The 14,641-nt window shown below is 41.7% G+C and overlaps 1 protein-coding gene across 12 annotated transcripts in view; it reads left to right on the forward strand.

Moving 5' to 3' along the window:
* Positions 1-14,641, forward strand: part of focad (focadhesin) — a 122,662-nt gene that overhangs the window by 37,722 nt on the left and 70,299 nt on the right. For 6 of the 12 annotated variants that reach the window (XM_051943825.1, XM_051943826.1, XM_051943827.1 and 3 more), the window contains 5 exons: positions 4,834-4,935; positions 5,142-5,361; positions 12,181-12,390; positions 12,559-12,646; positions 14,402-14,595. In XM_051943825.1, the coding sequence (XP_051799785.1) occupies positions 4,834-4,935; positions 5,142-5,361; positions 12,181-12,390; positions 12,559-12,646; positions 14,402-14,595 (814 nt within the window). Of the gene's footprint in view, positions 1-4,833; positions 4,936-5,141; positions 5,362-7,364; positions 7,486-12,180; positions 12,391-12,558; positions 12,647-14,401; positions 14,596-14,641 lie in introns of those variants that run through there. The other 6 variants (XR_007939691.1, XM_051943824.1, XM_051943822.1 and 3 more) reach the window with 2 other exon arrangements.

Here is a 14,641-nt window from a genome sequence, read left to right on the forward strand (position 1 = left end):
AGAAGTTCAAGACCCACGGGACAGTAGCCAACCTCCCTGGACGTGGCCGCAAGAGGAAAATTGATGACAAATTGAAGAGACGGATTGTTGGAATTGTATCCAAAGAGCCCAGAGCAACCTCCAAAGAAATTAAAGGTGAACTCCAAGGCCAAGGTACATCAGTGTCAGATCGCACCATTCGTCGTTGTTTGAGCCAAAGTGGACTTCATGGGAGACGACCAAGGAGGACACCACTGCTGAAAAAAACTCATAAAAAAGCCAGACTGGAATTTGCAAAAATGCATGTTGACAAGCCACAAAGCCTCTGGGAGAATGTCCTTTGGACAGGTGAGACCAAACTGGAGCTTTTTGGTAAGGCACATCAACTCTATGTTCATAGACTCAAAAACCAAGCATACGAAGAAAAGAACACTGTCCCTACGGTGAAACATGGAGGAGGCTCAGTAATGTTTTGGGGCTGGTTTGCTGCATCTGGCACAGGGTGTCTTGAAAGTGTGCAAGGTACGATGAAATCTGAAGACTATCAAGGCATTCTGGAGAGAAATGTGCTGCCTAGTGTCAGAAAGCTTGGTCTCAGTCGCAGGTCATGGGTCTTCCAACAGGACAACCATCCAAAACACACAGCCAAAAACACCCAAGAATGGCTGAGAGAAAAGCGTTGGACTATTCTAAAGTGGCCTTCTATGAGCCCAGATCTGAATCCCATTGAACATATGTGGAAGGAGCTGAAACATGCCATTTGGAGAAGACACCCATCAAACCTGAGACAACTGGAGCTGTTTGCTCATGAGGAGTGGGCCAAAATACCTGTTGACAGCTGCAGAACGCTCATTGACAAATACAGAAATTGTTTAATTGCAGTGATTGCCTCAAAAGGTTGTGCAACAAAATATTAAGTTATGGGTACCATCATTTTTGTCCAGCCCTATTTCATTAGTTTGTTTTTTTAAATAATTATGTTAATCAACAATTCAAAAGTGATGGCTGATTTTGATTATTTAATTTTCAATAAATTTTTATTTATTGTTACTTTTGTGAGTTTCAAGTGATTTCAGTGAGAATTGTGGGTTTTTCCTTCTTTAACTGAGGGGTACCAACAATTTTGTCCACGTGTGTAGGTGTATGAAATGTCATACAACTGAGGTGAATATCCTGACATGTATCTTTTTGCTGTTTGCTGTCTTACCAGTAATGGCTTTTTTTTTAAGAGCCTACGACAAGAGGTCTGTGGATGATGAGGCATTACTTTTGGCAAACGTCTTTGTTTTTCTAGACTGAAGAACACAAAATATTTTTTAAAACTGCTTTTCAAATGCTGCAATGTTGTGATTTTCCAAACTGTATGTTATCTGTCATTTTTATTGATGGAATAGTTTAGTGGGTCAAGCTGATGGTTTACTAGATCACAATGCAAACAATTTCAAACAATCTCGTAAGCTTGTAGACTGAATGACTGAATAAAAGTTACAACCTTTGTACAAACTCCTTGAACCATAGACTACCAACTTGGTGTGGTCAGTGTTAGCATACAGTTTATTGTTAGCAAATTTGCAAAAGACACGTATAGAATCAAATGATTTTGATAAAATAATTGAATTTTTAAAAGATCTTGGATCAGGTTATTGACTGCACGTTACAGATGAACAGTTGAAGGTTTTTTGAAAAGGTCTTGGAAAGCCTTTGTGTTTTTACAGTTTCTGGTGCTGATAAATGGTGTAATTTAAGAGATTTTTGGAGAAAATAAATAACATGCCTTTCAAACCTCCCAGCAGGATTTGGGGTTTAGAGAGTTAATATTGTAAACATGAACTGCATCTTCTCCAGTTCACATTGTGCCAGGACCTTTGTACCTCATTATTCCCCATCTCTATATCTTCCCTCATTGTATCTTTGCACGGCTGTGTAATAGGACATCTTTTTTAACAAAGCCAACATACCTGTAAAAACACTGCCAATATGCATTGCATTCTAAAACTTACAGAGTTCCAGCTAAAATTAGGAAATGTGATCAGATAGGAAATACAAAAGACTGCATATCTGAACAGATATTCAATGCAAATTTCAGGTTCTTGACAGTTTCTGGCTTTTAAGCTTTGTAATGGCTCCAGTGCTTTCCCCCCTCCAAAGTCAGAATGTCATTATTTTTGAGAATGACAACAGATACACTTTACTGTTGAGTGAGTGGCAGTTTTTTATGTTGTTTTTTGCCTCTTACTGCTTAAAGATGGCTTAAAAATGTAGGCGTTAAAGTAGTGGATCATGTTTTAGTTAGGCTTGCCGTTTTCTCAAGCTTTCATGTAATAAATTCAGTCTGTGGTTGAACACAGGCTTTAACTTAGAGGGTGATGAAACCTATAGACATCCAAAGGAAGCTTGGTGTTGCAACAGATAAATCTTGTCTGCCAGTGCTCTGATTTAACAGTGAAGTAAAATGGGGGAAGATGTTCATCTTGACTTCTTCCTTTGTGCTGCAGCAGGCTGATGGATGGGAGCTGTATTGAAGCTAAGGGTCTGGAGGGAACTTGAGGAGAGGGCCAGAGATGGTCATACAGATTACACCATCTGAAGGTTGAATAGAGCAGGAGGAGTGGGAAATTCAGCCACTGAGTAGTTGACGTTTGGCCCACGCTGTATGCTACAGCAAGCACAAACATGCTCAGTCCGTGAACTTCCCTCCTGCACTTGGATACGTGATAACTGTTGGAATGCATTGGCTAATTGTGGGGGTGTTGACCTCCCACATTCACTGACCATGCTGTTAACCTCTGTCCTTCTGTGGATTGGAAGCCTAACAATACACAGAGACTTCACCTTGGATGTGACCTCAGTGTTTTGTCTGGGGTTAATAGATTCCCAATTTCAGGAATAATGAGCATTGACTATCTTTCACAGGAAAGGGAAAGGGCAGGAAAACCTTCAAATGGTGCTATTAACAACTTTTGACTTTATTGTTGTGACTTATAATTAGCAAAACCTAATAACAAAATACACTGTGATAATAGATATTTGCTGTTATCCTAAATTTGCCATTCAAGTTGCGCTCATTGTTTTATAGTGGGAGCACAGTACAAGTAGCAGGGCAGCAGTTGTGAGCGAGACAACGATGATTAGTCAATCTTAACGATAACCCACAGTTTATTACTCAATACAAGTTATTTCAGTTTCAGATAATGGGATAGTTGTCTGATAAGATGATCACTGTCTCAGATTTGACAATTGACCCTTCGCTAAGCCTCGCCCCCCTTGGTTACTGTTGCTACGCCTGTCAAGCTTTCCCTCCTAGCATGAAATATGGAGTTTTTAGCGGTACCGGTGAGTGATATTTCTCAGGAGATATGTAAATTATATGCAAATTTCTGGACATATTCTATGGCGATATCAGAGAGAAGCAGACAGAAGGGTCTCCAATATGCTTTTGAGCACTACATTCACCAAATTAAATGTTGGCGGAGTACAAATGAAGAGGACGTTAAAATAGAGGGAAAAGTGCACAGATCTCAGTGTAAGCGCCAAACGTCAAGCGTCACTTCACGTCAAAAATAATCATATACAAGAACAACAATGTTCTTGTACAGCAGGGTAAGCCGATATGTTTTATATACATTTAAATTAATGTTATGTCAACTGTCATTATCATGTGTCTGCCCATTTCTTGCTAAGCTAAATTTGTGTTTGTTTACAGTGCCAGGATATTGCTCACATATAGTGGGGCTGATCTATACACTTAATCTCATTAAGGCACAGCAAAGCCCATCAATATCTTGCACAAGTTTGCCACAACAGTGGCACAAACCAAGGGGTTACAACATTAATGCAGTACCGATCTCATCTGTTGTTGTCACCAAAGCCAGACGTGAGCGTAGGCGGAGACCCGTAGATTGCTGCTACAAAGGAAGCAGGTAGGATCATATTTAGGAAGATGAGGTACTGTACAATGAGCTCTATGTTGAGCAGCCACAGGATTTGGGAATTCAGTTGTAGGGTGTCCGTCCACAAAATGCTTAAAGATCCCAGTATGTCAGAAGTTGTCTCTGTATATCACCAGTATTTATTTTGCTCAAATAATACACAGTAGCTCAAGTTTTAAGAGAAGTAACCTTCCATTGAGACGTCTTTCTTTGCTAATGTTATCTGGCCTAACACACAGAGCTACGGTTAGCTAATGTTAGCTAGCAACTTAGCTTAGAAGAGACATAGGTGTTCTTATTGATTTTGGAGGGATTCAGCTGATCATGTGGTCTCCCACACTGCTTAATCCACACGCGGCACCTTTCTTCTTGTGCCTTTGGCTTGGGGAATGCAAAAAAGTCAAAACCACCCTCCAAGCTTTGCGGATAACGAGTGTTGGACTTGCAAGTACCATACGCACACCGCTTCGGCATATTGTCTTCTGCTGAAAGCTTGACAGACCTCTCGTGCCTAGTTACAGTTGCTAAGGTAGGATTGGACAGTAGCCATTTGTGGGAGGGGCTTAGTGAAGGGTCAATTGCAGTGTCATAAAGTGTTGCCACGATTTAGCTGAGAAACATGAGAATACATATTTGTTTAATTTAAAAAAAGAGGAATACTCTAACTGGCCTGGGTTAGCTTACCTTTTGCTGTGTATATGTCAAAGGGCTGTGGAAAAGTAAGATGGGGATGCGTTAACAATGAAAAATTTTAATTATTAACTGTTAATAATCAGCACTTGTAGGTTTTCAAGGTATTTGGTGATTTGGTTCCTCTCAGTGTCTTGGAGAACTTGCCACAGTTCTTCCATAATGATGATCTGCGTGAGGCCAGTATTCAAATCAGAAGTGGTATGCTGCATCTGTGATATGAATTGTTTCACAGGAGCAGTCCACACCCATATATCACAGCTCTGGAGAACCGAGCAGACTGCTGGCCAGCTCTGCTTTTGGGGATTGATGACTTCATTTGGCAGGCTGCTGACAGGTAGGCATGGCCACGACAGAGGCTTTGAACTCACCGTCCAAACATTCTACTCCTTCACTGTGTAATTTTCAGAGGCATCTGTGAAGAGCACCATAGTCCAACACCGCTGTCAGCTGTTACTAAGCAGTAATGGCAAATACATATTGTCAAATTGTAGTTTGAAAAATGTGTTTCTTATTACCATACTATGTGTCTATGCACTGCAGAAATAAATCCACTTACATCACCATGCTGGTGCCCTTCCTGCGGTACCTATACTGTGAACCTCAGAGGCAGTCTCAGCATGCCCTCCTCCGACACAGCCTCCTCAGGGTGCTGCTGTCCATACAGCCAGGAGCTGTGTCACCCTTTCAGAACCAAGAGAAGACCTCAGCAGTGTCTGACAGCCTGCTGCTCTGCCTCTGTCAGTTGGTCCCACACATGCAGGTAACGCATTGATGCTGGGATGACTTTAGGCAGTAAATAATTTGATGGCTTTAACTGCCCGAAAAAGTTTGATATATCTTGTCTTGCAGGAGGAACACAGCAAATGAGTTAAATTTAGCCACACTCTTGCACAGTTCACAATTGAGTGTTATAGCCTTCTTCTTCTTCTTCTTTTCCTTTCGGCTTTTCCCTTCAGGGGTCGCGAATCAATTGCCTCCATCTAACCCTGTCTGCTGCATCTTCTTCTCTCACACCAACTCCCTTCATGTCCTCTTTAACCACATCCATAAACCTCCTCTTTGGTCTTCCTCTAGGCCTCCTGCCTGGCAGTGGGAAACTCAGCATCCTTCTACCAATATATTCACTCTCTCTCCTCTGGACATGTCCGAACCATCTCAGTCTGGCCTCTCTGACTTTATCTCCAAAGCCTCTAACATGTGCTGTCCCTCTGATGTACTCATTCCTGATCCTATCCATCCTGGTCACTCCCAGAGAGAACCTCAGCATCTTCAGTTCTGCTACCTCCAGCTCTGCCTCCTGTCTTTTCCTCAGGGACACTGTCTTCAGACCAAACAACCAACCCGGTCTCACGGGGATTCGTGAAACTGTCACGTAAGTTTTAGTTTCGGTTTCGTGCGCACCAACACGATTTCGTCATGTTTTTCATGCCGCTCACCACGAAATGTTTTTCGCTGTGGTAATCACATCTGAAAGTGGTTTATACCGGCGGATTCATGACGATCTAAGCTGTCCATCGGCGTATACTGCTTGTGTGATCGTGTTTGCGGCCGCCGGCCGCTGGACATTCTTGAAATTCCTATGCAAATTGGTAAGTGTACCACCGGCTTATGGTTAGGTTATGGTTAGGATTATGGTTAGGGTTATGTTTAGGGACGATGTCATGCAAAATATAGCGTTGGATTCGCCACGGTTTTACATTAAAAATATAATACACACATTCTTTTGAAATACGTTCTGAGTGGTACGAAAAGTCCGCCGTTTAAAATACATTGGTGCGCATTTCGTGGTGAGCGGCACGAAAAACATGACGAAATCGTGTTGGTGCACACGAAACCGAAACTAAAACTTACGTGACAGTTTCACGAATCCCCGTGAGATCGGGCTGAAACAACATGGCTGGTCTCACCACAGTTTTGTAAACCTTTCCTTTCATTTTAGCTGAAACTCTTCTATCACACATCACACCTGACACTTTTCTCCAGCCGTTCCAGCCTGCCTGTACACGCTTCTTCACCTCTTTTCCACACTCTCCATTGCTCTGGACTGTTGACCCTAAGTACTTAAAATCCTCCACCTTCTTGATCTTTTCTCCCTGTAACCTCAGTCTTCCACTTGGGTCCCTCTCATTCACACACAGATACTCCATCTTGCTGCGGCTAACCTTCATTCCTCTCCTTTCCAGGGCAAACCTCCATGCCTCTAGCTTCTCCTCCACCTGTTCCCTGCTCTCACTACAGATGACAATGTCATCTGCAAACATCATAGTCCATGGAGACTCCTGTCTAACCTCGTCTGTCATCCTGTCCATCACCATAGCAAACAAGAAGGGGCTCAGAGCTGATCCCTGATGTAGTCCCACCTCCACCTTGAACTCCTCTGTCACACCTACAGCAGACTTCACCACTGTCTTACAGTCCTCATACATGTCCTGCACCACTCTAACATACTTCTCTGCCACTCCAGACTTCCTCATACAAAACCACAGTTCCTCTCTGGGCACCCTGTCATAAGCTTTCTCCAGATCTACAAAGACACAATGCAGCTCCTTCTGACCTTCTCTGTACTTCTCTATCGACATCCTCAAAGCAAATATTGCATCTGTTGTACTCTTTCTTGGCATGAAACCATACTGCTGCTCACAGATGTTCACCTCTGCCCTTAGTCTAGCTTCAACTACTCTTTCCCATAGCTTCATCATGTGGCTCATCAGCTTTATTCCTCTGTAGTTGCCACAACTCTGCACATCTCCCTTGTTCTTAAAGATGGGCACCAGCACACTTCTCCTCCATTCCTCGGGCATCTTCTCACTATCTAAGATCCTGTTCAACAACCCAGTCAGAAACTCTACTGCTACCTCTCCGAGACACCTCCATACCTCCACAGGTATATCATCAGGACTCTTTATCCTCTTCAATGCCCTCCTCACTTCATCCTTACTAATCTTTGCTACTTCCTGGTCCATAACAGTCACCTCTTCTACTCTTCGTTCTCTCTCATTTTCCTCGTTCATCAACTCTTCAAAGTACTCTTTCCATCTTCCTATCACACTATTGGCACCTGTCAACACACTTCCATCCTTATCCTTTATCACCCTAACCTGCTGCATGTCCTTCCCATCTCTGTCTCTCTGCCTTGCCAACCTGTACAGGTCAGTCTCTCCCTCCTTACCTTCCAACCTAACATACAAGTCATCGTAAGCCCCTTGTTTGGCCTTTGCCACCTCTACTTTCACCTTACGCTGCATCTCTCTGTACTCCTGTCTACTCTCTTCAGTCCTCTGTGTCCCACTTCTTCTTAGCTAACCTCTTTCTCTGGATCCACTCCTGCACCTCCTCATTCTCACCACCAAGTCTCCTTATCTCCTTTCCTTCCAGATGACACACCAAGTACTCTCCGACCTGTCTCCCTGATCACATTTACTGTAGTTGTCCAGTCATCTGGAAGCACCTCCTGACCATCCAAAGCCTGCCTCAACTCTTTCCGAAAAGTCATACAACACTCTTCCTTTTTCAGCTTCCACCATTTGGTCCTCTGCTCTGCCTTTGCCCTCTTCATCTTCTTCACCACCAAGGTCATCCTACACACCACCATCCTATGCTGTCTGGCTACACTCTCACCTACCACTACTTTGCAGTCACTGATCTCCTTCAGATTACACCATCTACACAAGATGTAGTCTACCTGTGTGCTTCTACCGCCACTCTTATAGGTCACCCTATGTTCCTGCCTCTTCTGGAAGAAAGTATTCACTGAAGCCATTTCCATCCTTTTTGCAAAGTCAACCACCATCTGTCCTTCTGTGTTCCTCTCCTGGATACCAAACCTTCCCATGACCTCCTCATCATCTCTGTTTCCTGCACCAACATGTCCATTGAAGTCTGCACCAATGACAACTCTCTCACTTCTATGGATACTCTGCATCACTTCATCAAGGTCCAACCAAAATTTCTCCTTCTCCTCCAGCTCACATCCTACCTGTGGAGCAAAACCCACTAACAACATTGAACATCACACCTTCGATTTCTAGCTTCAGGCTCATCACTCGATCTGACACTCTTTTTACCTCCAGGACATTCCTAACAAACTCCTCCTTCAAGATAACTCCTACTCCATTTCTCTTCCTACAGTGCCTTGTGAAAGTATTCGGCCCCCTTGAACTTTTCAACCTTTCGCCACATTTCAGGCTTCAAACATAAAGATATAAAATTGTAATTTTTTGTCAAGAATCAACAACAAGTGGGACACAATCGTGAAGTGGAACGAAATTTATTGGATATTTTAAACTTTTTTTAACAAATAAAAACCTGAAAAGTGGGGCGTGCAATAATATTCGACCCCCTTGCATTAATACTTTGTAGCGCCACCTTTTGCTGCAATTACAGCTGCAAGTCGCTTGGGGTATGTCTCTATCAGGTTTGCACATCAAGAGAGTGAAATTCTTGCCCATTCTTCCTTGCAAAACAGCTCGAGCTCAGTGAGGTTGGATGGAGAGCGTTTGTGAATAGCAGTCTTCAGCTCTGCCCACAGATTCTCCATTGGATTCAGGTCTGGACTTTGACTTGGCCATTCTAACACCTGGATACGTTTATTTGTGAAGCATTCCATTGTAGATTTGGCTTTATGTTTTGGATCATTGTCCTGTTGGAAGATAAATCTCCGTCCCAGTCTCAGGTCTTTTGCAGACTCCAACAGGTTTTCTTCCAGAATGGTCCTGTATTTGGCTCCATTCATCTTCCCATCAATTTTAACCATCTTCCCTGTCCCTGCTGAAGAAAAGCAGGCCCAAACCATGAGGCTGCTACCACCATGTTTGACAGTGGGGATGGTGTGTTCAGGGTGATGAGCTGTGTTGCTTTTACGCCAAACATATCGTTTTGCATTGTGGCCAAAAAGTTCAATTTTGGTTTCATCTGACCAGAGCACCTTCTTCCACATGTTTGGTGTGTCTCCCAGGTGGCTTGTGGCAAACTTCAAACAAGACTTTTTATGGATATCTTTGAGAAATGGCTTTCTTCTTGCCACTCTTCCATAAAGGCCAGATTTGTGCAGTGTACGACTGATTGTTGTCCTATGGACAGACTCTCCCTCCTCAGCTGTAGATCTCTGCAGTTCATCCAGAGTGATCATGGGCCTCTTGGCTGCATCTCTGATCAGTCTTCTCCTTGTTTGAGGTGAAAGTTTAGAGGGACGGCCGGGTCTTGGTAGATTTGCAGTGGTCTGATACTCCTTCCATTTCAATATGATTGCTTGCACAGTGCTCCTTGAGATGTTTAAAGCTTGGGAAATCTTTTTGTATCCAAATCCGGCTTTAAACTTCTCCACAACAGTATCTCGGTCCTGCCTGGTGTGTTCCTTGGTCTTCATGATGCTCTCTGCACTTTAAACAGAACCCTGAGACTATCACCGAGCAGGTGCATTTATACGGAGACTTGATTACACACAGGTGGATTCTATTTATCATCATCAGTCATTTATGACAACATTGGATCATTCAGAGATCCTCACTGAACTTCTGGAGTGAGTTTGCTGCACTGAAAGTAAAGGGGCCGAATAATATTGCACACCCCACTTTTCAGTTTTTTATTTGTTCAAAAAGTATAAAATATCCAATAAATTTCATTCCACTTCACGATTGTGTCCCAATTGTTGTTGATTCTTGACAAAAAATTACAATTTTATATCTTTATGTTTGAAGCCTGAAATGTGGCGAAAGGTTGAAAAGTTCAAGGGGGCCGAATACTTTCACAAGGCACTGCATCTACACCATGATAGAACAACTTGAATCCTGCTCCTAAACTTCTGGCTTTACTACCTTTCCACCTGGTCTCCTGGACACACAGTATGTCCACCTTCCTCCTCTGCATCATGTCAACCAGCTCTCTACCTTTTTCTGTCATAGTTCCAACATTCAGAGTCCCTACTCTCAGTCCTAGACTCTTGGTGTTCCTCTTCTTTCTCTTCCTACGAACACACCTTCCTCCCCTCCTTCTTCGATCAACAGTAGTCCATTTTCCACCGGCACCCTGTAGGTCGACAGCACCGATGGCGGTCGCTGTTAACCTGGGCCTCGACCGATCCGGTATGGAAGTCATGCATTTGATTCGCATGTTTGATTTGGCCACAGTTTTACGTCTGATGCCCTTCCTGCCACAACTCTCTGTATTTATCCGGGCTTGGGACTGGCACAATAAGAGACTGGCTTGTGTCCCCTTGCGGCTACATTGAGTGTTATAGCCTTACTTACTTCAATATGACAAGCAGCTTATCAATGCTAATGTTAGCAAAGTTATAGCAGATATTGTGATGTAGATGACATTACAGAGTTTAATAATATCACCTTTTCTATTTAACTGAATAGATATTATTGCCACACAGTTTTAATCATGTCAGAGATAAATGTTTTTTTGTCATTTATTTTAATCAGAAAAGTAAGATGAAAACTAACAACATATGTCATAAGGTTTGGTATTTCTTTCTTGTTCTCTTAGTTAATTAACTTAGTTATGACTCAAATGAAGATTGGTAAACGAAAAGGACATTTAATATGCCTTCACAAGTGACCCAAAGTACATAGTGTGAAATCAAACTATTATTTTTATGATGCCCATACAACGAGTCATCCTGTAGACTTAAAAAAATAATAATACTGATTAATATCATAATAATTAGGTGTGTATATGATATGAGCAGCTCTCAAATTGTGCTGCCCTCAAATGATCTGTGTTGGATTTCAGACTTTGGCGACTACTCGTGGAACGATAAAAACACAGCAATGGTATTTTTAAAGGATAAGATTGTTCTGCTAAACTTGCAGTTACTTATTATATGAACAAAAGTTATATCATTGCATTGGAGCTGAAGAAATCCAGAATAAAATGAAATATGAATAGAAATGTAATTATCACTATAATGCTATATTTGGTAAATGGGAGTACAACACCCTCTGGTGGAAATTTGATACAAAACATAGATTCAGAATCAGAAAAAACTTTATCCCCGAGAGGTAATTAGGTAGGCAAAGAGCAGCACATTACAAAAGAGTAAGAGAGAAAAAAAAAAACCACAAGAAAGGTGGGTGGGCGAAAGCAGCAGATTATGTGCAGCAGCAGGCCTGCTGCCAACAGTATCAGTGGTTGCTGCAGAGATAGTAAAGGCAGCAGCATCCATGTAAGTGTCAGAGATGTAAAACAGAAGATAATGTAGAGCAATAAAAAAATAAATAAATTGGAATAAAAATAATAATAATAAAAGCTCACCTAAGACACTGTTTTTATTTCTTTGTTTGCCTTTTGGCATTTTTTTTATTGCTTTTATTTTATAGATGCAGTAAAGGCCGATAGAAAATATGGAAAACGGTGCAAAGGGGTGGCGTGCAGGAATTGAAATTGTGTTGACATTTGCGCCCATTTGTGTGCACCCTAACTACTCACCTATTAGGTCACCACCTGACTAGCAGTTTTGTCTCACTCAGCATCAAAAAGGTTAGAAATGTATTTCAACAAGATGTTTTGAGGAGACATGTGGTCCAGCAAAACTGTAAAAAAAAAAAAACAGCTGTTGTCCTCTCTGCCACCACAGGTTGACAGCATGGAGGCGGTGCTCGAACTGTGTGGATTTGTGGACACTCTGCTTCAAGGTCTCATCAGGGCTTCTGGAGATCGCTGGAAAACCGAGAGAGCTGGGATGCTTCTACAGCTGCTGTGTGCCTGTCAACGATGCCTGAAGTTAAATGGAGACTGCCGGCCGCTCCTCAACTTAATACAGCAGCTTCTGTCTTCCTGCCAACAGGTGACAACAACTATAACTGACTGCAATGCTTTTGATCAAATACAATCTAGATATTATTTTTTTACAAACTAGACCCAAAATTTTTCTTTCCGGCACTCGAAATCATAATTTACCAAGATACATAATGTATTAAACTGTGCTGCCACTAAAGCTGTGTGTGCTTTGTAGGAGCTGCCATTGGATGAGCTGATGATGGCTGTGGCTCTGCTCCTGATAGAGGCTCCTGCAGCTCAGCAAACCAGCCTGCTCAGTCTTGGTAAAACAGAATCTATAGCACTGATGCCATAAAATCAAAAATAAAAATAATATACCTTGTCATCTCATGCAGAGGCTGCCTCACTTCTAATATTTAAAGATATTTGTGTGATTATAATGTAAACATTTTCTTTTATTCTACTAAAAAGACTTTTCAAAGCAAAAAGAAAAATAATTATTGCAGGCACAGTTAAGCTCTGGGCATGGTCAGAATCTCACTGTGTTCAGAAATCCCGACTTGTGAATAAAATTACTTTAAATTCGTTTTGCACAGAATACATCAAAACATCATCCTGCAGAGTGCTGCTGGGAGCAAAACAAACCCAAGGCCAAAGACTCCACACAATCTCCCCAGTCTCTGCAAATTGGTTAATTTATACAATATTCCATTTGTAATTGGTTTACATAATGAATCTCAAAACCAGATGCAGAAGAAGTTATGCAATGGAACTCATTATTTTGTTGCTGTTGTGAATTTGTGTGCATGAAAAGGCTGAAATTACCTTATTAGCCAACAAGCAGAGCCCAGATGAAAAAGGGAATAGACTCAAACACTATGGATACACATCCAAAGAGTTTCTGTGTATCAGTATTATTATCTAGTCACCTTATCATAGGGTAACAGTGACCTGTTTAATCTTGTTGAAATTAAATATGTGAAACTTGTAATCTGTATGACCTGTTGGTCTTGATTCATTAGATGAGGCCCATTTTTTTTGATGGTTTTCAGGAAGAGAATTTTAACACTTGAGTAAACACTCATTGATCAGCTTTTGCTACTGGTACTCAGAAGCAAAAGGGCAAATTTTCAACTAAAGAGTGCAGCTAAAGAGAGTCATAATGATTTGATAAAGCAGACCATAAAAAATATTGAGCCCTTTGAATAATTGGCTTTCATGCTGCACACACCTGCAGCGCCTCATCTAACAGCTCACGGCTGCTGCTTCTGACCCTCCCATGGCAAAAAAATACCAAATTTCCTCCTGAGAAAAGTGCTAAATCCTGTGTTGTTTTTTGGCAACAACATTGCTTTTCTTGTGACTTCTTCACAATAAACCCATTCTCTGTTTTGTTCAATGACCACAGCAGGAATAGGGAATTTTTTGGTTTTCAATATTTGTAATTTACTGCGTCTTTAAATATCACCACATGCACTGAAAACAAATGTATAGAAAGTGAATTACAAAGGATTGATACATATAATGTCCATAAATAGGACGTAGCACAGTTTACATTATAAAATCTGAAGGCTTGTAATGTTAAAGCTGTACTAATTGTATTTTTTATATGAATGTTACGTCAAATGACTGTTACATGATTTTGGTGTTGTTGTGACCGACCTACAGGTCCTCTTTACCCATTTAGTTTTCCATAATGTTGTTTACTGCTCTGTTATATTCATTTCATATATGGGAAATCTCTGACTTCTTAGCCTTAGAAGTTTTTGTTTATCCTTGTCTTTTTCCTGATGTATCTAATTAAGCTTTGCTGACATTGCAAACTTGTTACGGTCAGCCATATTAATTATCTAACATTTTGTGTTGTGTGTTATGGAACTCTTCAAGAATGTTCAACTTAAGTTTCTGACATCAGACGTGAATCAATTCCAGCATAAATCCTTTGCTGCTGCTGCTGTTAATTCCATCACGATTCTTCTGCTTTATCCTAGTCAATAATATAGTTTGTCTACATAGAGGCATTAGCCTTCACGGGATTCTAGCCTTCTCACTTCACTCTCTCTCTCTGCTTGATACAGCACTGAGTTTAGCCCCCGAGCAGGCCAAGCTGCCGCCCTGGTTGAGTCCAGTCCTGGTCCTTCCTGTGCTGCAGCTCCTTTCCTGTTCAAGTTTCACTGAACCACTGGCTGACCAGAGGACACACAACCTCAACCACAGTCTGGCCAACAATCTTCTAAGCAGCATCAGCAGGCCCACAGATAAGCCACGACAGGTAACCCTTGGGCTGTTTTCAAAATTCATCCTGTTAAAGTCATAGT

Source organism: Acanthochromis polyacanthus, chromosome 23 (assembly GCF_021347895.1).
Source record: "Acanthochromis polyacanthus isolate Apoly-LR-REF ecotype Palm Island chromosome 23, KAUST_Apoly_ChrSc, whole genome shotgun sequence".
Lineage (NCBI taxonomy): Eukaryota > Metazoa > Chordata > Actinopteri > Pomacentridae > Acanthochromis > Acanthochromis polyacanthus.